The 22534-nt window shown below is 54.7% G+C and overlaps 1 protein-coding gene across 6 annotated transcripts; it reads left to right on the top strand.

Moving 5' to 3' along the window:
* Window positions 1-2571: 2571 nt before the first annotated feature.
* SEPTIN3 (septin 3) lies at window positions 2572-21214 on the top strand. Of its 6 annotated transcripts, none has more exons than XM_081129562.1 (11): window positions 2572-2684; window positions 6913-7104; window positions 9964-10092; window positions 10509-10590; window positions 11697-11834; window positions 13031-13148; window positions 13959-14054; window positions 15910-16009; window positions 17368-17419; window positions 17702-17795; window positions 19900-21214. In XM_081129562.1, exons 1-11 carry the CDS (start codon window positions 2675-2677, stop codon window positions 19963-19965), a joined length of 1077 nt encoding a protein of 358 aa, XP_080985688.1. In that variant the 5' UTR covers window positions 2572-2674; the 3' UTR covers window positions 19966-21214. The 6 variants fall into 6 exon arrangements, with proteins under 6 accessions (XP_080985688.1, XP_080985686.1, XP_080985687.1 ...); XM_081129560.1 differs by having other exon boundaries at window positions 2598-2684; window positions 17931-21214; XM_081129561.1 differs by having other exon boundaries at window positions 2598-2684; window positions 15913-16009; window positions 17931-21214.
* The last annotated feature ends 1320 nt before the right edge of the window (window positions 21215-22534 follow it).

Below are 22534 nucleotides of genomic sequence, written 5' to 3' on the forward strand. Positions count from 1 at the left end.
GCTGGACATAACTATGGGTTCTCCTGCTTTGCACACAAGCAGGCTGGGCATAGCCATGGGTTCGGTTGTGCCGGTCACCCTAAACCCAGCCATTGGAGAGATCGCACTGGACAGTGTCATTAACCTGACCACATCAGACATTGCCACCTACCCACTGATGTCAAGCAGAAGGACAGACCCAGCCCTAGACTTGTCTACAGCAGATGCTGCCACAGATCTGGCCAGAAAGACCAAAGGTAAATTCGAAGAACTTGGCTGGGGATGCACTGGGCTACTGAGGTTGGAGAGGCGGAGGAGAGGGCCGTGGGAGGGCCTGGAGATGGAGTACACTGGCATGGGTCGGAAAGGGAGGGAGGACTCTAAGGTCAGAGTCAAATGCTCTGGGCGGGGGTGAGGGGTAAAGGTGGGGGGGCAGGGTCCAGGGGCACACAGGGGCTGCACCAGGAGCTGGGTCCCAACCTGCCAGTCAGAATCAGGCTGAGGGAAGTCACCAGAAGGAAGGTTTATGGGGGTAACTTGTGGAGGATCCGTTAGCACCCTTCCCCGAGCATCTTCCGTGGTTGTTTCTGTGTTCCCTGAAGCGCTGGAACAACCAGGTAATTTACAGGCGAGTCCAGCTTTGAAGCAAACCGCCTACATGCAATCAGAGCAGCACTTCAATAAGTGGCTATTGTCTAACAGGCCGCGCTCCTCTAGGTGTGAACAGGGACCTCACCCGAGGCCTTCTCAGTCATTCACGGTCAGCCTTTCAGGAAGGTATCCGTTGCTTAAAATGTGCGTCACCTGGAATTATCTTTCTTGGTCCCCCACCCCATCCCTTTAGTCCTGAACAGTGAGTTGGAAACCTGTACACACGGAAGTCCTATACAGACCTATAAATAGGTCAGCACGAGCGCTAGGGGGTCATTTGGTCTCAGTGAGGCTGTGACATGCTGGAAGTCATGTAGCTGGCTGGTGGCAGGGAACCCAGATCTTGGAATTCTACTTTGGGCGATCTCATCCCCAACACTGCCAAGGGTCAGAGAGTCTGGATCTGGGAGATGCTTGGAAGGCACCGAGTGAGTCCAACACCCTCACTGCACATTCGGTCTGGGGGCGCTCACCCAGCGCCAGTCTCCACGCCTCCCTCCGAGACCCTGCACTCCCTCCATCTTCAGCCCAGCCCTCCCTCCTGAAATGCAGGCGTGGAGAGCCAGTGGCCTGCTGGACTCCTCTATTCGGATGTCCCTCGGCCATGTCCAGAGGCAGCCCTTTTCCTCCTGAGCTAACCCTGCCCTCCCTGGCCTCGCTCTCTCAGCTGCGGAAGCCCGGGTGTCCCCCTCCATTGTCTCCCCTCCATCCCATGCAGTCTGCTTCCAACTCTACTGATTTACCTCCCTAATTGTCTGTCCCCTCCCCACGTCCCTCTGCCCCCTGGTGCCACAGTCCCCCTCCCCCAGGGCTCTCCCTCCACACAGCTGCCACAGGGACTTGCATGTTTGATGGCAGGACTTGCAGCTTAACAGCCGATGACTCACCATTGTCTTCCCTTCAAGTCCAGATCCTTAACCTGGCTTCCAAGTCTCCAAACTGCTCCAGCCTCTTAGCTCCAAGTCCCTGCCTAGAAGTTTCCCGGCTTGGGCTGCACTGGGAAGCACTGAGTCCCCGGCCAAGACCATGCAGTCTCACCTCCAGGTTCCTCACTCTCCCCAGTGTCCTTCAGCTCTTCCCTCCCACCTCCTTCCCCCTTTCCATCTAGGCCCTGGCTGCCTCCAAGAAATCCTCTGCAGTCCCTCCCTCCTCAGGGCGCCCATCTCCATGCACCCACAGCACCCTGTGCAGACCCCAGCCCCTGCATTAGGGCACCCCAGCTTTCTGTCTCCTCCAGAAGACCCACGGCCATTCGAGGACAGGGATGGTCATCCTCAGTCCTGTCCCCCAGGGCCGGGCAACGTGCTGTCCATTCGTGCTGACCCAACGCACGGCCGGTTTTTCTGGCGGGTAGATCACGGCTCAGGAAAGCTGCCGAGCAGCCAAGGTCATGGGGCCCATCATCCTGGAGCCAGGCCCGGAACCCGGCCCCTGACCCAGGGCGCGAGCCGGCGCAGTGACCCGACCGCCGCGTGACTCGCGGGCGCCCCGCGGCCGGCTGCGGCCACCGGCCCCCACGTGCCCCGCCCCGCCGCAGCCTAGAGAGCGAGAGGCCAGCGCCGAACCCAGGGGAAAGGGCAGGGCCGGAGCGCGGGCACCCTCCCCGGCCGGGCACCGCGAGCCCGCGGGCACAGCGCCCCGGGGCGCCTCCCGGGCCCCGCAGCCCGGAGCCCGCTCCCGAGCGCGGACGCACGGGGAGCGGGTGCGGGCGCGGGCGCCGCGGGATGGGGAGGGGCGCTCGGCGGGCCGGCGGGCGCGCGGGTCACGTGGTGCGGGTGGCAGCGGCGGCGGCGGCCTCGGTGCGCGCGGGCAGGGGCGGCGCGGCGCGGCGCGGGCGGAGGCGGGATCCCGGGCGGGCGCGGCGGCGGCGCGGGGCGCAGGGGCGGCGCGGCCGGGCCGCGGGCCGGGCGGGTTAACGGAGCGCGCGGAGGGGCGAGGCCCGGCTGCGGGGGCCGCTCGGCCCGGGAGGAGCCCGCGCCCCGCTCAGCCTGGCAGCCCCGCGCCCTGAGCATCTCCCGGGAGGAACGGAGACAAAGGAGGATTCATGTCCAAAGGTAGGGCCGCTGGCCGGGCCACCGGCTCCCCCCGGGAAGAGGCTGCGGCCCCCAAAAGCCCGGCTGGAGGTGCCACCTGGGGGAGGGGTGCAGCGCCGAGGAGCCCACGCGCGGTGACATACGCGCGGACGCGCGCACACGCGGTGGCACACACCCCAAGGCACACATGCCCGGAGAAATTCACCCCGCGGGAACACCGGGAGATGCCGAGACCCGCCGACCCACGGGTAGGGACCCAGGTGCGCCCAGGCCGCCCCACACTGGAGCACACGACGCGCGCGCGCTGGCACACGGCGCACAGGTATCGGCCCGCACCGACGCGGGACCTCCGCGCCGACTCCTCGACAGACCCCTTCCCCCACCCCGACGGGCACCAGCTGGTGGTCTCCTAGGGAACCCCTTGGCCGCCGGAGAACTGGGATGGGGGAAGGGGGTGTCCCGGGGCCCTTGGCTCCTGCGAATAGGAAAAGACTAAGGTATCTTTTGTGATTTTTTTTTTTTTTCCTGAGAGAGGGGGCTGGAGCCGAGGTGAACTGGAATCGCCTCTGCGGCTGGGGGTGGGGTTTGGGGGAAGATCTTCAGCTCCGGAAGGAAGGAAGAGCCTCCCTACCCCCCACCCCACTAAGCCTAGGAGGCAGGTGCTATTCCGGAAAGGTCTCCTCCCCCTAGTGCCACCTTCCCAGCTGAGGGGTGGGGTCCCTGGGCCAGACAAAGACAAAGCCATTCATTTGCCTCTAAGAGAAAGAGCCAGAGTCCTTGCCTGGCATGGTGACGGAGGCACCGTTTCTGTGGGGGACTCAGCCAACTGAGTCAGGTGGACAATGCCTCTCCCTTGAGCACTGATGGGCAGGTGGCTCCTGGCGGGGGTGCTGCAGACAGATGCCCCTCCTCTCCAGGGCCTGGGAGAGCTGGGAGCCTAGGAGGGGTTCCCAGGACCATTTAGGCAGGATGGCACACTTGAGCTGTGTCCCGCTGTGACCCCCTTCCTGAGCTCTTCTCACCCTTGGGGAGCCAGCCCCTTTCAGTCCCCGTTGTGGGGGAGGAAGCAGGTCATTCCTAACAGAGACTACCCCCTTGACTATGGCCTACACGCACGAGCCCATTGCTGGCTGGGTGTCAGCTGCTCTGCTAGAGGAGCCTCTGAAGGAGAAAAGTGACATCTGCCTGGCAGTGAGGCATTCATTCATTCCTCATTCATTCCTCATTCATTCATTCATTCATTCATTCATTGCTGAGTACCTGTGTTATGCTGGGTACACTGGGGCACAGAGATCAATGAGATATGGCCCTTGCCCTGAAGAAGGGTGGGAACTAGCATATGTTCAGTGCCAGGTAATTTATATCCATGCTTTTGTATAACCTTCGCAGCAACCCAGCAAGGTGGGGACTACTCCCATTTTCCTGAGAACAGTGAGGCTCACAGGGGCCACCTGCTAGGAATCAAGCCTGGGCCAACTCCCCATCTGGGATTGGCAGGTGGGACAGGGATGGGGTGGGGGGAATGTAGGGGCACAGGGTGGAACTACAGAATCTGGAGCAGTATTTGTCCTGCACCCGGGAGGTCTTTCTGTACTTGTCAGGTACCCTCGCCAGAGAGTGGGCCCGCGGGGGCAATGGCCTTGTCTGGGGTCCAAAAGTGTCCTTGGCATTTAGTCTAGGGTTTGCCTGGAGGAGGCTCCCATCTGACAGCATGTGAAATGCCCTGGCAGGCATGGATGGAAGGCGTGACTGCGTGAATGAGATGAGTACCAAGGTGCTCAGGGGCCGAGGCGACACAGAAGGGCATCTACACCAGACGGGAAAGCAGAGGCTGTCCTGAGGGGTAGCCCTGGAGCCGATGGTGAAAGAAGAGCGGGAGTTAGCCAGGGCCTGGAGCGGGCAAGGGTCTTCCAGCAAAGGCTGTGGCACAGTGACCGCCCCATGTTGGCAGTACTTGTGGCTGTGGTTGTTAGCGTGTAACTGATGTGTAATTGGCATGTGTTTGGGGCAACTTGCCAGCAGGTGCTCTTTACAGTGAGCACAGTGGGTGTTAATAGGTGCTTGTAGGGAGAAGGAAGGTGACATCTGCTCACCTGCAGGACCTGCAGCAGGCTTACCATAGCCCCTAGGAGTTGCCTGAAAGTCCAGTAGGCAGGCCCCTTCTCGCAGCCAAGGTCTGTCTTTTGGGAATGCTCTTTGGGGAAGTGCAGTTGACAGGCCAGGGCTGAGCAGGCCATGGTGAGGATGTCCACTTTATAAGAATACTTAGAACAACTCAAATAAATAAGTGTAAGACTTACTTTCCAGGTTGGTAAAAGGGGGTTACCCCCCCACACACACACACACAGATAGATCTATCTCACAACACAGGTTGTGGAGAAAAAATGGGCTCAATTGTAGAGGCACAAGGGAAACGGAAAGGACCAGCATGTGAGCAGCTGGGCAGGGAAAATGGGGCACTGGCCCCAGTGCAGGTGTGCCGAGAGGGCCAGAGAGCCACGTGCAGAGGGTGGGGGGCAGCCTGCGCTGTGAGAGTCAGCTGCTGCGGGGCTGAGCCAGTCTCTCTCTGCCAGCCGCCTGGGAAGCAGGAGGGAGCCCAGCCAGGCCCTGGGGAAGTCCCGAAGCTTTGTCAGATTTGGCTGTGTCTGAGAGTGACAAGGAAAGAACATTTCCCATTGGGAGAGTTTTGCCAGGACCCGTGGTAGGACCAGGTGGTGGGATATGAGAACAGACTCCAGGCTGGGTTTGGGGGTGGGGGAAGGCGGAGCTCCCATCCCCTCTCCCATCAGCCCTGTAAGCTCAAGACTTGCAGGGCAGAAACCATGAACCATAGGATTCTAGAATGGCAGAGTGGAAGGGGTGCTCGAGAGAGTGTGGAGTCCAGTCACTGTACCGTGTAATTAGCATCTGGGCACCTCCCTTGGACAAGGTTTTCCACATGCACCACTTCATCTCCCCCTCTGACAAGTCAGTGAACTTGAAAGGGGCAGGGGCAGGAGGGGCTGGAACTATGAGGTGCTGTGTGGGTTCTTCTAGGTGACCTAGCTCATGTAATGCTCACTGTAGCCTTAATCATGATCCCAAACAGCTTACAGGTGAAGAAGTGAGCTCCTGGGGGGAGTGTCACCCAAATCCACAGAGCTGACAAGTAGTGGAGTCAGGCTCTTCCCACTTCACCACACACACCCATTTTATGGATGGGAAAATGCAGCTGCTATCCTGAAACCTAGCCTCGTGGGCAGTGGCCTGATGGGGAAACACACAGGTTTCTCTTGTGTGTGGAGATCCCCATGACCTGCCAGACCCAGGGGTGTGTGTGCCTTTCCCCACTGGAGCAGGGCAGTTCTTCAGCCTCCCCTTTCCTCTGCCACCCACCACCCTAGTAACACACTGCCTCATCTCAGGCAAGTGACTGCCCCATCTGGGTCTCATCCTCTCCCCAGTGGTCAAAAGGGGAGACTTATTTCTCCCATAGATTCAAAATTAGAGCTAGGAAGGTGCCTGGGGCTCCTCAGGGCACAGACACCGTTATTTGCAGCGATGCTCATGGCAGAGAGGGGACACTGAGGCTGGGAGACAAGAGTGACGCTCACTCTGCAGAGAGGGCAGCCCTGTGTGCTTCTAAAAGACAAAGCAACCCAGCTCAGTGACAGATTGTCAATAGATGTCAGGTCCAGTATCCCACATGGTCTTTGCTCTTTATTTGGGGAGGCAGGACACAGGTTGGAATAACCCCCGACATCTCTTAGACCAGGGCTTCTCCAGTAGGGCCATGTTGTCCCCAGGGGAGACATTTGGCCCTGTCTAAAGATCTTTTCGGTTGTCACTACTGGGGGACTATTTCTGGCATCTAGTAGAGGCCAGAGTTGCCACTGAATATCCTACAATGCCCAGGACAGCCCTCCACAATATTATTCTGCCCAGAGTGTCAGTAGTGCCAAGAAGGCAAAAACCCCTGGGTTAGACAAACAGATGTGGTGCTTTGGAGTGTGAGTGCATTTGAAGTGGCCGCAGCAACTGCAGAACTGACTCATCTGACTGGAGAAATGTTGCATCTGACTTGCTCCGTGTTCTTAGGCAAGTCTTTTCCTCCAGGCCTCAGTCTCTTCACCTGTGAAATGAGGGACCCGTTCTGGATGACATCTAAGGTCTCTTCCAGTCCCCACTCTGTATGATTCTGTGTCAAGTGAGTAGCACCGTGGCTTCCATGTGACCTCTGCAGCTCATCCCTCCCACCTTGGCTTTGTAGGGCTCCCAGAGACCAGGACGGACGCAGCCATGTCAGAGCTGGTGCCCGAGCCCCGGCCTAAGCCGGCAGTGCCCATGAAGCCCGTCAGCATCAACTCGAACCTGCTGGGCTACATTGGCATCGACACCATCATCGAGCAGATGCGTAAGAAGACCATGAAGACCGGCTTCGACTTTAACATCATGGTCGTTGGTATGGAAGCCCATGGGGTCACTAGAGGCCCTGGTGTCAGGCAGCACTGAGGATCCCGTTTCTCTCCCAGGGATGACCTCAGCCCTGGCTTCTCCAGGATGAGCTCTTTCTAGGAGGAAAGGTTTCACTGTGCTGATCACAAAGCCTGCCCCCCTTCTCCCCTTAAGGCTCACTGATCCAGGGGGGAGCTGTGGTGCATGGTCAGCTGGGCCCCATCACCAGCTGGGTATACATACGCAGCCTTTAGCCAGGCTCAGCCTGCTCTCAGGTGTGTGGCATGTGGCATCAGTGTCCTTCCCCACCTTCGAGAGCTAGGAGGGGGATTGGATGGAGGCTGGTCTTATTTCTGACTTTTTCTAGTGCTTTGAAGCTTAGGGAGAATTTTTAGGACACTGATCGGTCACTAAGTAGTGTCGCCAGGTCATAGAATGATCTCAGTGACATATTCAGTCAGTTGCTGAAACAGGGACCTAGGCACCCTCCCCCTTCTTCCTTTATGTCCTGATCCAATCAGCCAAGTCCTGTCAGTTTTACTTGTAAAATACCTCTCAAGTCTGTCTACTTCTCCCCATCTCCGCTGCTACCCCCCGAGGTCGAGCCAGGTCTCTTAGCTGGACTGCCACGGTCACCTGACTCCATGCTTCGCAGAGAAAAGGAGCTGGGCCAGAGTGCAAACCATCTGTAAAGTCTTGCCATGAAAAACATCAGCTGTACTAAACAGTGTCCGTGGTGACATAGCTGACTTACTTTCTGGTGCAAACTTCTTATCTTAGGAACCAATAACAAATGGTTCGTGGGCCCTGGCCACAAGCCACGCTTTGAGTGGTATTCACCCTTCTCTGTCTACTTTGCTCTTTAATCCATTGTCCAAATAATTTTTCCAATCTGCAAAATTCATCAAGCTACCCATCAATAAGTGTAAAGGTTTAAACTGCTAGTCTGGCCTGGTACCACCTCTCCACACATCTCTTACCACCTCCCATGGAGAATTCTACTCACAAGGGACAGCTCTCCTGGATACTCTTGCCATACACTTTCCTACCTCTGAGCCTTTGCATATGCTGTTCCTTCTGTCTAGAAACCTCTTCCAGCTTCTCATGGGTCATTCAAAGTCACTCTTGAGCTTTCAGCTTAGTTTTTGCTTCTTCCTGGAAGTCCTCCTTGATTTCAGAGAGACTGGATTAGATTCCCTTCAGTATACTGTTATGACACCTCTTTCATAGTGGTCATGGCAACATATAATTGTCTGCTTATGTTTTGGTCTCTCTCACACTAAATGGGTCCTCGAGGGTAAGGATGATGTCTCACTTACCACTCTACCTCCAATTCTAGCACAGCACTTGGCACTCAAGGATACTTAATGAACAAATGACCTTAGAAAACATCCAGACCAAGACATGTGGGCCACTTCTGTCCCCAGCAGCGCTGCTGCTGAGTCCTGACATGTGTGCAGTCTGAGCCCAGATGTAGCCTCTTTAATGTATCGGTCTAGGTGGCTACGACCAGTTGACCAGTTGGAATGAGAAATGCACCTCATTTGCCACCCCTGGTCTCATTCAGTCCCTTCCCTCCCACCACCTTATCAGTAAAGGAATTAGAGGGACAGACACGGCCATTGCTAGGCGGTCAGGGAAACAGCACAGTTGGGTCTAGTACATAGGCTTCTACCCCTGGACCCTTTCCCCACCTACCACAGGAACGCTCCAGACCAACGCTTCTGAATACTGTCCATATGATTCACCTGGAAGTCCAGCCAAAATGCAGGTTCTGAGGATGCTCGGGCTGGGGTAGGGCCTGGGATCCCCGTTTCCTACTGGTGCCCAGGCAATACTGATGCTGCTCAGCTCGTCAGCGGCAAGGTTTGCCGTGGCTCTGGTGCACGTTAAAGTTTGAGAGCACTGCTCAGGCCAGTGGTTTCAAACGCCTTTTAGTTGTTCAGCGCCTTTTCATTTACTCCTCGGAGTGAAGTCTGTAGGCCTGTGTGTGTAAAACCGGCTTAAAGGACGCCATCGTGAAGGAAGCGGACTCCTCAGCTTATCCCTCCTCTCACAGGGTCTTCTCGGGCATTCATCGCCCCAAGCTGCTAACTGCTACACTGAGATAGAGTGGACATGGGCCAAGAGGTTCCGTGGGTTCAAGTCCTGGTCTTGCATTTATGAGTTATGTTACCTTGCACATATATATTTTTAAATATGTTTTAATTGATTTTAGAGAGAGGGGAAGGGAGAGGGAGAGAGAGAAACGTCGATTGGCTGCCTCTTGCACTCCGGTTGGTTACTTGGGATTGAGCTGCAGCCCAGGCATGTGCCCTAACCGGGAATCGAATTGACAACCTTTCGGTGCATGGAACAGCATTCAACCACCTGAGCCGCATGCGCCAGGGCACCTTGCATATATTTTATCTTTAATCCCTTCGATAGGGATTAAAGATAGCCCAGCTGTGGGCTTCGCAGGGCTGATAGGACGCACATTTTGCTAACAGGTGGAAGTGCCTACACACCGAGGCACGGCAGTGCAAAGTAATTCTGTGATGACTTTAGTATTATTGAAGGCTAAACACTTAAGCAAAAGCAAAAAAAAACCCCACTACACTAGGCAAATGCAGAGGTTGTCTCATTTCCCGGTAGTCCTTGGGCTCCAGGAAGGAGAGAATGTGGGACCTAACAGGTTGGCCCCAGTCCTTCCCCAGCACCCAGGAAACCGTCCCCACCTGCCTGCGTTCCCTGCTCAGCCCCTGCCAGTGAGCCGCGGGGCGAGAGCGTGGCCAGCTCCAGGATTCCCCAAGCTCCTGGGAGAGAGCACTGGGCTCAGGACGCGGGCGCGGGTCTCTCTGCCCTCTCATCCTCCTGTCTTGCTCAGGTCAGAGTGGACTGGGCAAGTCGACGCTGGTCAACACGCTCTTCAAGTCCCAAGTGAGCCGCAAGGCCTCCAGCTGGAACCGGGAGGAGAAGATCCCCAAGACAGTGGAGATCAAGGCGATTGGGCACGGTGAGGACCGGGTGGGGGCCCGCGGGCGTTGGCCAGAGGGGCCTCTGCCAGAAGGGGGAAGAACAGGGCTTATTGGGGAATGAGGCAAATGAAGGGCAACCTCAATACAGAATAAAGTTAAGCCCTAAACTCTACGGAGCCAACTCCTTAGACTGCAAGTCCAGAAGGAGCTGGTGGGGGGGAGGGGGAATTAGAAAGGAAAGGAATGGGGCTTGAGCTGGACCATAAAGCCTGGCGGGATGCACACAGGCAGAAAGAAGTAGGGAGGTCATTCCAGCTGCAGGGGACAGTAGTCCCCTGCAATAACTCGTCCTGAGGAAGGAAGGAGCCTGGGTCTCCCTGGCTGGTAGGACGCAGGGCACCTGGCATCAGCTGGAAAAGTTACCTTCTTGGCGCCTTTTGTGTTCACCCCCCAGTGATAGAGGAAGGCGGTGTCAAAATGAAGCTGACCGTCATCGACACCCCTGGCTTTGGAGACCAGATCAACAATGAAAACTGGTATGTGTCTGCCTGTGAGGTTTCTGCCCTAAAGACTTCGCGGAGGGTACTGAGTGCGGCGCAGATTCATTCACATTGAGAACCTTCCACGCCCTCCATGCTGAGGGTTCGGGATCCTCCTGATGGATGGGAGAGGGGGTTGTAAGGACGTGAGGGAAGAGGGCCAGGTAGGGGCTGGGCGTGGGGTGGGGGGACAGTGCAGAGGGAATTTTGGGTGAGAGATTGCTGGAGGTGGCAGCGGAGCAGGGCAGACAGAACAAGGGGACTTGGGGTGCAAATCCAGGCTGGCCTGAGGATGCCAGCAGACAGCTTGGCCTGGACCAAGGGCGGACGAGGGAGAAATGGGACGGAAGGGAGTTGCCTTGAGGAGAGAGCCTCTGGGATTCCGCAGAGCAAAGCTGCTGTCAGCGAGCCTCCAAGAAGGGGGCGAATGCGCTGCCCCGAGCATAGATGGAAGGTTCCAGGCAGAAGTTTGCTTTCCGATGGGGATGGAGACCACGGTGCTTCCCTGAGGGAGCTGGGGTCTGCCACGACAGGCAGGGCCACCGAACAAGACAGCTTGGAACAATCTTGGAAAAGTGACCGGATGCCCTCTTCTCTGGTTATACTCATGCTCCTTGATGGAGAAGAGTAACGATGACAATGACAATAGTCGTGATGACGAGTCGTTGCCATGACTGAGTACTTTCTGCGTGCCATTGCTGTGTTCAGTACTGAGCATCGAGCATCTCTTCTTTCTGATCCCACGTGTGTCCTGCCGGTCACCTACTATTACTCCCATTTTAGTCATGAGAAAACTGAGCCTGAGAAAGGGGCGGAGCCTCCTCCAGGGCCTCCCAGCTGAGTGGGGAGCCGGGGAGGTGTGCGTTGCTTTCTGGGGCCCAGCGGGGCTCTGCAGGCTCCGCAGCCCGGTGGGAGGGCTAGGTCCCCACAGGAGCTGTGGCCTTGCCAACAAGGAAAGCCCTCGGGGTGCCGGGGGGGGGAATGGTCTGCAGGCTCCCTGGACCCCCCAGGGGAGGGAGGAAACGGGCTGGGTGCGAGGGGTCGTGCCTAAGCTGAGCTCCCAGGTCCTGTCCCCGGGGCATCCCCGGCTCCCCCCCCCCCAGCTGGGAGCCCATTGAGAAGTACATCAATGAGCAGTACGAGAAGTTCCTGAAGGAGGAGGTGAACATCGCCAGGAAGAAGCGCATCCCCGACACGCGCGTCCACTGCTGCCTCTATTTCATCTCCCCCACGGGCCACTCGTACGTACCAACCCCCCCCCCCCGCTGCGGGGCCTGGCTCTGGCTTGCACCACCTGCACCCATTCTGTGGTCGATAACCAATACCTGGACTCAGCTGGGAGGGCCGGGGGGCCCCAGTACAGTCGGGGCCCTGGGAGCCCCCACGCTTTCCCCAAGAACGGCTGGCTTCCTTGCCGGGGGAGTAGAGCTGAGCGGGTTCAGCCCCCATGCTGCCCGCTGGTGTTCTGGCGCCATGGCCCAGTTGTGCCTGTGGAGAGAAGGGGGGGGTGGGCAGAGGGCTCCTTGCTTGTTCAGTAGACACCTGCTTTGCACCAGGCTGGGGTGGGGGCAAGGCTTCTGGAAGGGGCTGGTGTTCTGGGCGGCGTGTGGCCCCCAGCTGTAGGCGTTTGGAGGGTGGCCAGTCCAGCATGAGGTGGGAGAAGTGAAGGCGGGCGACAAGCAGGGCACGCTGGGAGCTCTGGCTGCGAGCGGCAGGTGGGCTGCCCGAAGGGAGTGCAGGCGGAGGGTGGAGGGATCCACGTGGGAAGCAGACAGCCTTCCTGTTGGGGCGGTCTCATCCCTTATTACTAAGCCTGCCTGCCGGGCCAGAGTTCAGTTCTTGAGAGGCAGACCCCAAATTTTGGAGGAACAGGGTACTCAGCAGGTACAATGATGGGGCCCAGAAACTCAATAGTTAGCTTTCTCTCTCCCTAGAACCTGGACTCGAGGTCTGTAAGGCAGCAGACAGCCTGACTTAGTAAGTCCCCTGGACTACAAACTGGAGCCAGATTGGGGTCCCAGAGCCTGGGGGCAGCTGGGCCCTTAGACGGGGAAGGGCAGACTTCCCAGCTGGACCCCTGCGGGGCTAAGTGGGCTGAGAGGAGGCCTGTCAGAGCAAGACACGCACGAGTAACCATGACGCAAGGACATATGGGTGGGTGACAGTCCATAGCTGTTCCAGGTCAGAAAAGACGCCGTGAGGGGGTGAGTGGGGCTTAGAGAGGGGCAGGATGTGAAGAGAAGGGGAGGTGGTGCACCGTGTGGGCTGAGTCAGGGCCCGCTCTGCACACGGTGAGATGGCGGATGTGTCCGGGGAGAGCAGCCTCTTGGCCTCAGCCAGGTTCCCAGGCTTCCCGTCCCAAGGGTGGCCCCTGAGTGGTGGCCGCGGCTGAGCGGGGGAGGGCAAGGCGGGTCTGACACTCCTGCTCTGGGCCCAGCTTGCGACCTCTGGACCTGGAGTTCATGAAGCACCTCAGCAAAGTCGTGAACATCATCCCAGTGATCGCTAAGGCCGACACCATGACCCTGGAGGAGAAGGCCGAGTTTAAGCAAAGGGTGAGACAGCCCCTCCTGTCCCGGTCCCGCCTGCCCCCCCTCTGTCCAGGCCCCCCCATCCCTCATTATTGTACCCCCCTTCCCACCCGGCTGCACTGGCAGTGTCTGGGGCCACTGGCGAGGTCGTGCCCCTCAGGCTGCCTTCCTCCCACCCGCCAAACTCGCCCCTAAAGACCACGGAGTACATAATCACCACGAACCCGGGGCACCCCTCCTCAGTGTTAGGGGCGGGGGAGGGGGAGGGGGCACGCGAGAGAAGTATAAAGGCAGTTGCTGCCTCCCAGTAGACCACCGAAGAGGTTCCGGACAGCTTCCCGGAGGTGAGACTTAAGCGGAGCTTTGACAGAGGGCAAGCAGAGAGGCTTGGGCCGGGGGGCTCACCCCCCTTCCCTGCCAACAGGAATATGACATGTAGCGGCATGAGCGCGGCCCATGTGCCGTCTGTACCCGGCGGTGCTGCTTGTCAAAATCCGAACCCCACAGGCCCCGAGATGAGCGAGCTGCACCCCCGGGCTGTTCCTCATTTCAGGCGGGGCTCCGGGCTCGGGTAATTGTACGACTGGGGTCAGTTATTCAGGGTCATCCTGCTGCCCAGGGCCTCAGAGCTCAGAGCCGCCTGTGGATTCTCAAGGCTGCTTCAGCCCTCTGACTTCAGTGCACGCGCGCACACACACACATGCACATGCACGCGCGCACATGCACGCGCACACACATGCGCATACATGCACACACGCACATGCACACGCACAAACACACACACACCTCCCAGTATCCTGACCCTCGGCCACCTTGATTCTCTCTCACCCCCAGGTCCGCAAGGAGCTTGAAGTGCACGGCATTGAATTCTACCCCCAGAAGGAATTTGATGAGGATTTGGAGGACAAGACGGAGAATGACAAAATCCGGGTGAGTGCCTGGGGCTCCGTTCACACGGAAGCCCCCTTGGCGCCTGCGGTACGTGTCCACGTGCTGCTCCTGGCTCCCCACCTGCTTTCCCCTCTGCACTCCCTCCCCCAGCCTGCCTGACCCCGGCCAGCAGTGACATGGGAGAGGATCAGGACTGGGGGCCCCAGCCAGGACTGTGAACCCTGCACCCTTAGCCCACACTCCTGTCCATCCCCAGGACACACAAAAGCCTCTTCTTCCTCCCACAGGGCTCAGCAAAGCTAGGGTATGGGGTGTTGGAAGGGCACAGGCGGGAAAAACAACAGGCTGGGGTCCAAGGTGCCTATGCTCTGGCCAGAACTCTGCCTCAGTTTCCCCCTGTATAAAATGCAGAGGTCAGACTAGGTGAGTGGCTTATAGGTTGTTTGTTTGTTTGTTCTCTAGAAGAACCCTTTAAAGAAATTAAATGTCAGAACTCCAATATATAAAACATAAAAAACTGAGCTGCTTTGGCTAAGCGACATGGGCACAGAGCCCTGCCTTCTCAGCAGGCCCCAGGGTATCTCCTGGGAACCTTAGGGCTTCGTGGAACCTGGCTTATAAACCATCAGCCTGTGTGATTTCTAAGAGCCCTCTCAATTCCAAACCTCTGCAACCCTGAGATTCCACCGCAGAGTCCCGAGTTCTAGTCTGTTTTCTACTAACCCACTGTGACCCGGGGCAAACCACTCATTTGCTTAGGTCTTGGGCCTCCTCTGGCAAGTAAAGAATCCCTTTATCTGTTGCAGTGGAGACAGGTTGTTGGTTAATTTAAAAATGTTTTTAAAGAATTATTTTACTAAATTATTAAGTTAAAATAACTTAAAACATACACAGAACATCCATTAAACATTCTTTTCACGTAGAGACAGGGCCTCTCCTTGGAGATTAAGTTCACTCTTCATGCAAAAGCAACTCACCTCTATCAAGTTTTTCTGAAACATTCAACTTCATTTGCAGAGAAACAGCTCTCTGCTCTCATATGTCCTCAGCTTATATAATAGTTAATTTATCCAATTACAACAACAAGCACACATCAGGCAAATACATTTGGGAACAAATAGCTGGCTCTTGGTGAACATACGACCCACATGGTGAAGCAGAGGGGCCTACATGTGCCAGAAAGTGGCCTTCTGGCCCTGACAGGTCAGCGGACACAGGCCTCTGCCCATAGGTTTCATGGGAGGTGGTGTGAAGCCTGTTACTTCGACTGTCAGTTGGGTGGGTATCATTTAAGAGCTGTCTGTCCATCCTTGCTAGGCTAGCTCAGAGTTGTTCCAGATCAAACCAAATGTGGAAAGTGCTCTGAAAAGTCCGAAGCATTCTCCTGTTGAAGGAAAGTGACTTACAGAGGCTGACCAGTGAGGCCGGGGTGCAGGCAGGGTTGGATCCAGGACTTGGGACTCTCAGTCCAGTGCTCTCTCTTCTCTCTGTTTTTGTTTTTTGTTCATCCTCACTGGAGGATATTTTTTCCACTGATTTTTAGAGAGAGTGGAAGGGGGGGAAGAGAGAGACAGACATTGATGTGAGAGAGAGACATCGATTGGTTGCCTCCAGCACGTGACCTGACCAGGCCAGAGATGGAACCAGCAACCCAAGTATATACGTGCCCTTGACCAGTAATCAAACCTGTGACCCTTCAGTTTAACCACTGAGCAACACCAGCCAGGGCAGTACTCTTTTTAAAAAACAAGAGCCTTGCCCTTGCCATCAGTGGGATCCCTGAGTCAACCTCAGAAATGTGCAGTTCAAGGTTGGGGGCCGAGGACTGGATGCCATCCTGCTCTCGAAGGCCCAGGTTGTAGAGGATGACCTGCACGCGTGTCTGGTTTGTCAGCAGGAGAGCATGCCCTTCGCCGTGGTGGGAAGCGACAAGGAATACCAAGTGAATGGCAAGCGGGTCCTCGGCAGAAAAACTCCCTGGGGGATCATTGAAGGTAATTCAATGCATCTATTTGAAGAACTGGCTGCTGGCGAACTCTGCTGATTTATTAAGCACCTCTGGGTCAAGCCACTGCCCTAGGATGTAAGATATAAAAGGAGCGCCAGGCAGACCCTGCCTCCGGAGCTTCCTGTCTAATTGAGAAACGAGGCTCACGAGGCTGGAAGCAATGAGAGACCCATTTAGCACCTGTCTGGGAGGCGCGACTCACGTGTCAAAGGTCCTGAGAATGTGGAGAGATGAATAAGGACTGGAGATGCCAGGGAAAGGCTTTCACACGAAAGGGATGTGATCTGACAAACTGCTGAAGGGCTGTTCAGATGTTGCCGTTTTCTGTTTATTATGAATGGATGTGACCTTGAGAAGGTCGTAAGGATTCTGAAAGTGTTCGAAGAATTGCTTCGGTGATCTCATTCAATGTGATAACCCTCCGAGGGGGGCAGGGGAGGTGTGACCTTTCAGAGGTCAGCTGCCGAAGCTCTCGAACCTTAGACAGGTTCAGTGTCCTGCCCAAGTCACATGACTTGTTAGTGGTGAAACTTGGATTTCAGACCTGGATATTTTTATTCCAGAACCAAGTTTATCCCATTGTATCATGTTGTATTTCATTTCCCTATGACTTTTTGTTGAAAAAAATTTTTTTAATTCTTTTTTTCAATTGAATTTATTTGGGTGACATTGGTTGGTAAGATTATATAGGTTTTGGGGATCCAACTCTATGATACACCGTCTGTATATTGTATGGAATTGTTATAGCATTTTTTCATCACCTGCCTTGAACTGGAAGCATTTGTGAGGGCGCCTGCTTTGCCCGTTAGACTGTGAGATGACAGGGTTCATGTCTTATTCCACTTCTGCTCCCACAGTCCTTGGCAAGTGATTTACAGATAGTAGGCACTCGATGTATGTTGAATTAGGTTTATCATGTAGTGCATGACCTTTTTTAAGATGGCTCTATTGTTATTTGGTATGTGTTACTGTTTTCCAATCTGATTATAAGCTGTTTAAGGATAGGAATTGTGTTTTAGGCTTTGGGTAACTTTCTTAGACTCCCTGTGCACTCATTTTCTGTTCTATAAAATGGGGCATGTAATAGTCCCTGTCAGCTGTTATTCCACAGAGTCTAGAACAGTATTGTGCCAGTGTATCTGCTTAATAAATGTTTGTCCGATGAAGAAAATCCAGTGCACTGAAGTGCCCAGATACACAAACCCCTGGACAGGTCACAGTCACCTTTCCTGTGGCGCTCTCTCAACTGCCTGCATGACCTGAACAGAAGTGCACCTGCTGCGTGTTGCTGCATTAGTGAAATGACCACCTCTTTTGTTTTGTTTCATTTTGTTTTATTCACAGTGGAAAACCTCAACCACTGTGAGTTTGCCCTGCTGCGAGACTTTGTCATCAGGTAAGATGAACCCCTGCCCTCGGATGGCAGGTTTAATGATTTGGGGTCAGGAGGCCATCTGTTCAGATCCACTGCCTCAGTCTCCAGGTCTCTCTGACGAGCTTTCTGCCCCAGTTCCAGCTTCCATCCTGAAGCGCAAGGGCTGAAGAAGCAGCAGTGGCTCTGGAGTTGGTCCCATTGGGTCCAGGCCATGGAAGTGAAGTGTTAACCTTGGATGTGGGTCATCTCTTCCTCCCCCCACTCCTAATCCCATCCCTCTCTCTCTTCACCTGTGTCCCTCAGGACCCACCTCCAGGACCTCAAGGAAGTGACACACAACATCCACTATGAGACCTACAGGGCCAAGCGGCTCAATGACAACGGAGGCCTCCCTCCGGTGAGCGTGGACACAGAGGGAAGCCACGACAGTAACCCATGATGACCCTTTCTCTATATCATCACACACACCCACCTCACACACATCCCAGATACCACCACCAACCACCTTCTTCCTTTTTCCTCTGTCCCACAGGCCTGTCTGGTATTCATGGAGCATCTTGTCTACAGCGTGTGTGCGTATGTGTGTGCCTATGTGTATGTGAGTGTGAGAGAGAGAGAGTGTGTGTGTGCACGCGTGTGTGTGTTCAGGGGTGAGGTATTTTCACTGCCCTCCCTGGAAAGTCCCTTGTAAGTTTGGTTTCTCCATGGCTGTCCATTATCTGTCTCCTTTCCTTGTGTCCCACAACAAAGCCGTGTGCCTCACTCAAGAGGTCTGGGGAGGTTTCCATGAAAAATGAGGGTGCAGGTGAGCCACAGGTAACTCTTTCTTACCTCTGAATCTGCCCCCACACTGGGACTGCAGAGACTCTCTGAGGACAGGCTCTGCTGCAGAGCTAGGCCTGGGAGGGGGCGAGTTTGGACTTATTCCTCCCTGGAAGCCGGGGTGACCTGGGGTAAGGTCAGGACTTCCTGGGAAAAGGAAGGTCACCGGAGGGCAGAGAAGTAGGCCAAGCTGGGCGCCTGCAGGAAGAGTTAGTGCCTAGAAGTGGAGACAAGAGCTCCACCCTTTGGTCTGTGCTGCATTCACTGTCCAAACGCTCCTGCCTGTCCCCGTCGCAGACTGCTGTATTCCACACGTCACACTCGCCTGTCCCCACTTTCTCTTTTACTCCCTTTCCCTCATTTCTTCATCCTGCCCCTCCTTCACTTCTTTCATTTCCTTGTAGACTAGTCCACTCTAGCTACATTTCTATACTTAGAATTTATGCTCAGTCTACTTCCAAAAATGACTTTAGGCCACCTTAAAAATAAAACCACAGCTAAAAGCATGCGACAGTACAAACTGGGGCTACGAGAAATGAGATCCACAGAGGGCAATGGGACAGTGACTGTGCCCTCAAACACCGAGACTGGTGCTGGGCCCGGTAAAGGAGGGAGCACGAGAGTTACACGTTTTCCAGTGTCTGGCTGGAAAAGCACACGGGCTGGTTAAGCGAGACACCCTGTTTTAGGCATTAAGTTCTAGAAGAACTGAGTCTAAAAAAGTATCAAGAAAAATACACAATATTTGTCTTTGTTGGTGGTTTGGCCTCAGAGACAAATTTTAAACGACACCTCCTCTCTCTCCATTAGGATTCTTCCTCCTTAAAGCTGGCTTCTCTGTTGCGTCCTTCCTCTCACCTGTACTCCACCCCTCCTCTTCTGTTCTCTCTCATGTTTGTGCTGAAGCTAATTGCGTCTTGGTCTGCCTGTCTTTCTCTGCTGCTTCTCCCCTGTCCCCACTCCTGACACCTGGAGACAGTCCCAGCTGCACCCACAGTCACACCTTTAGCCTTTCCCTTCAGCCGTGTATTTATTATCCCTTTGTTTCACAAACAAGTTACTCTTTCTCCTTCGTCAGTGAGGTGGCTAAAACTTGGGGCTGGGGAAACGATTTAGCCTTAGACAATGGAAAACACCAAGGGACACAGTTTACAGGGACCTCATGCAACCTCCTGTTCCATGTCCTGGCCCAACCCTGGGTGTTTTATAGCTCCCCAGCATTTATAGTCCCTTTTCACTCAGGTGCTAGGAAAACACAAGGACTTAAGACCAAGATTCAGTGCACCAGGTGAGAAAGGTGGGTGATAGATCACCAGTGACCCAAAACCTATGGTCTTGGTCTTTGCTGGAGGCTCTTTACAAATCCAACCCACATCCTCCATTGCCTACAAAGTTATTCCCAGGCAGGCACCTGTCAGGATAGAACAGCAGTGGCGTTAGAGCCCAGGTTGCTACATTTCAAAAAAGAGGGATCCCTGGCTTATACAGTGAGCAGTCCTGTATGGAGATGTGGGACTGGACCCCCCGGGCCTAGCAGGGAAGATCTAGGGTGGGGGGGGCATTGGAAAGGCTGAATAGGAGAGTGATGCTTGGTGCCCCTAAACCATATCGCAGCTCCCTGGAGAAGCTGTTTTATATGCCTGGTGGCCACACCCTCAACCGTTCTCAACCCCCTGCAGGGAGAAGGCCTCCTGGGCTCTGTCCTTCCACCCGTTCCAGCCACCCCCTGCCCCACGGCTGAATGAAGGCCATTTCAAGCGCTGCTTCTCCCTCCATTCCTCTCAGCTGTTTATTGCTGCAGGGCCATGACCTTTTAAGGGCTGTGTTTGTCCAGCCCACCTCCACAGCCCCACACTCTCTGGCCCTCAGCAGGTGGGAGGGGCCAGCTGCTTTAGGACAGTCGCCTTCTCCTTTTATCCAACCGTCCCTCTCCTCCCAGTGGAATGGAGTTATCGCCAGCACTGCCCTCCTCCATCGTCTGTGTCAGCCGGTCCCAGCCCATCTGCAGGGTGAAAGAACTCGTCAAGAGCTTCTTCTGCCCTTGCAAACCCATCCCAGCTACTTGTAACCATCTCCGACGGAAATGGCATTGCTCCCTGTCCATCTGCATGAGCTACTCTTGGCTTCCTTAAAGGGTCAAGAAAGCCACTTTTCTGCTTGTCAGATTCATTGATGTCAGCTGTGTGAGCCCCGATGTGGGACAAGGGTGTCTCCTTCATTGCTTAAAGCTTATTTATAAGGAGGGGTCACTACAGATGTGGGGGAGCAAGGGCTAGGGCTCCTTTAAAAATCATCACTTGTGGCTGGACCAGAGTGTGGTTACACACCCTCCCCACCCCATAACGCTGCCACTTAGAAAGTGGTTTTCCTGAAGAGACATTTCTGGAATTGACTACCTTATCCTCAATCTTTAAAAAAACACACTAAACGCAGACAAAAAAAAAACACCTCCAGAACTCCGCCAGATGTGAACTCTAGGAAGAAAAAAAATCACCCATCTGTCTACTTAGCAATAAGAGGGATCTCTTCCCACCTACCTTGACTATCCCCCCCCCCCCCCCCCCCGTTAATGTAATGAATTAGTCTGGCCACAGTCGGTCACTGTAGGCTAGTGGAAAATACCCAATGGAGGGCAAAGGCCCTTCTTCAGATGCATGAGTGTTTGCGAATGTCGGCTGCCACTGCCCCACACACTGTCTTTATGGAATCTCCCCATTGCCCACCCCTCCCCATCTGTACCTGGACAGAACTTGCTCAAAGGCTGGTGACTTGTGGGCCATTCATCTACAACCAAGTCCTGATGGAGCAAGAGGCCCAAGCCTAGGGGATGCAAGAACGACCCATTTCTTAAATGTTACCAGTCCCAGCCAACCCTTTGGTGACATTACGGTTAAATCTCCCAGTTGAAAACAAGCCAACGACACTCCAACCGGTTGTGTAAATGTCACTAGACTTTATGTGTTGTACAACTAAACATTGCTGTTTGAACAATAACTGCCTGGCATGTGTCTTATTTGTGCTGTCACTCCTTGGCCAAATAGATATTACATCAGCTCACCCACGTGTAGAGAGTGAGACGGAGACTGTCTTAGTAAGAAGTAGCCACAGAAATTAAAGATAGGAAACATTTTGTGAGGTCAGTTCATCTTTAGTTGGCATGAGGCTGGACCCCAGTCATTCTTCTCTGGGATTTTGTTTCCAAAATGAGTAATGAAGCTATCACACTTGATCCTGAGGGATGCTTTGCATAGCCTGTGTCCTTCAATGAAAATAATGTTTATTTTCATTTAGCTAATTTTCCTAGCTTTCCCCCTCTTTTTTCTGATGGCATAAAGGCCAAGTCTATCGAAGGACTGAACCCGTCCTGCCTACAGGGCTGCCTACTTTACAATGAATACTTTAGGAGTTAAGAATTTAAATTTAAATCCCTAATTTGTCCCCTTTTTGACCTTAAACCCATCCAGCCTCTCTTGGAGGTTTTTCCTCTCTTCTGTAGTCAGCAAGCAACACAACTCTCACCTGTATATTATTTCCCTAAATTTGAATGTGATGAGTCCATACATGCGACTGTGTCTGGGGCCTCAGATATTCTGTAAGGTCGAGTGCAAGGTACAGATGAATGGTGAGAGGTCAAGACCCGAGAGAGACAGGTCGGGAGGGAGGCTCTTGGGGGTCATCCAAGTAAAATGACCAGGGCCAGGGCTAGAGTGCAAGGAAATCTGCGCCCGGACGGGGAGAAGAGTGTGAAGATTTGAGTGACAGAGCAGTTTTTCAAACGTAAGATAGCGCCTTCATTCGTACATGGAAGCGGAAGTCCAGAGAGCGCATAATCCGCTCGCCGGAAGCTGCGCGCTGAAGAACTCATGCAAGACCAGATCTCAGTTACCCCGCCGCCTTCACGCCATTCCTGTTGCACTTCATTTGCTCTGATTGTCTTGTACTTTAAAATATATATATATATTTCTGAAATCAGGATACGGCTTACAACCGATGGCGTCAATGTATCTGGCAACTTTTTTTCTTCTTCTTAGTGGTACCGTTTAAAAATGGTCCGCCTTATAACTGACAGCGTCTTGAATCTGATGAGACGCAGTAATCCAGGCGTTTACAGCCTTTCTCTGTGAAGCCCTCTGGCGCTCTGTGGGAAGTTTAGAGGAAATGAGAGTAGGCCCAGCATTTCAGTCCTCGGCTGCTTTAGGGAGCAGTCTGGGGTGATGTATCCCACCGGCGCTTCAGGCCCCCTGGGAGGCGGCAGGGCGGGTGACGCGGCCCCTCCGCCTCGCAGCGGGCGCGGACCCCGCCTTCGCGGCCTCA

Source organism: Miniopterus schreibersii (assembly GCF_964146895.1).
Source record: "Miniopterus schreibersii genome assembly, chromosome: 2".
Lineage (NCBI taxonomy): Eukaryota > Metazoa > Chordata > Mammalia > Chiroptera > Miniopteridae > Miniopterus > Miniopterus schreibersii.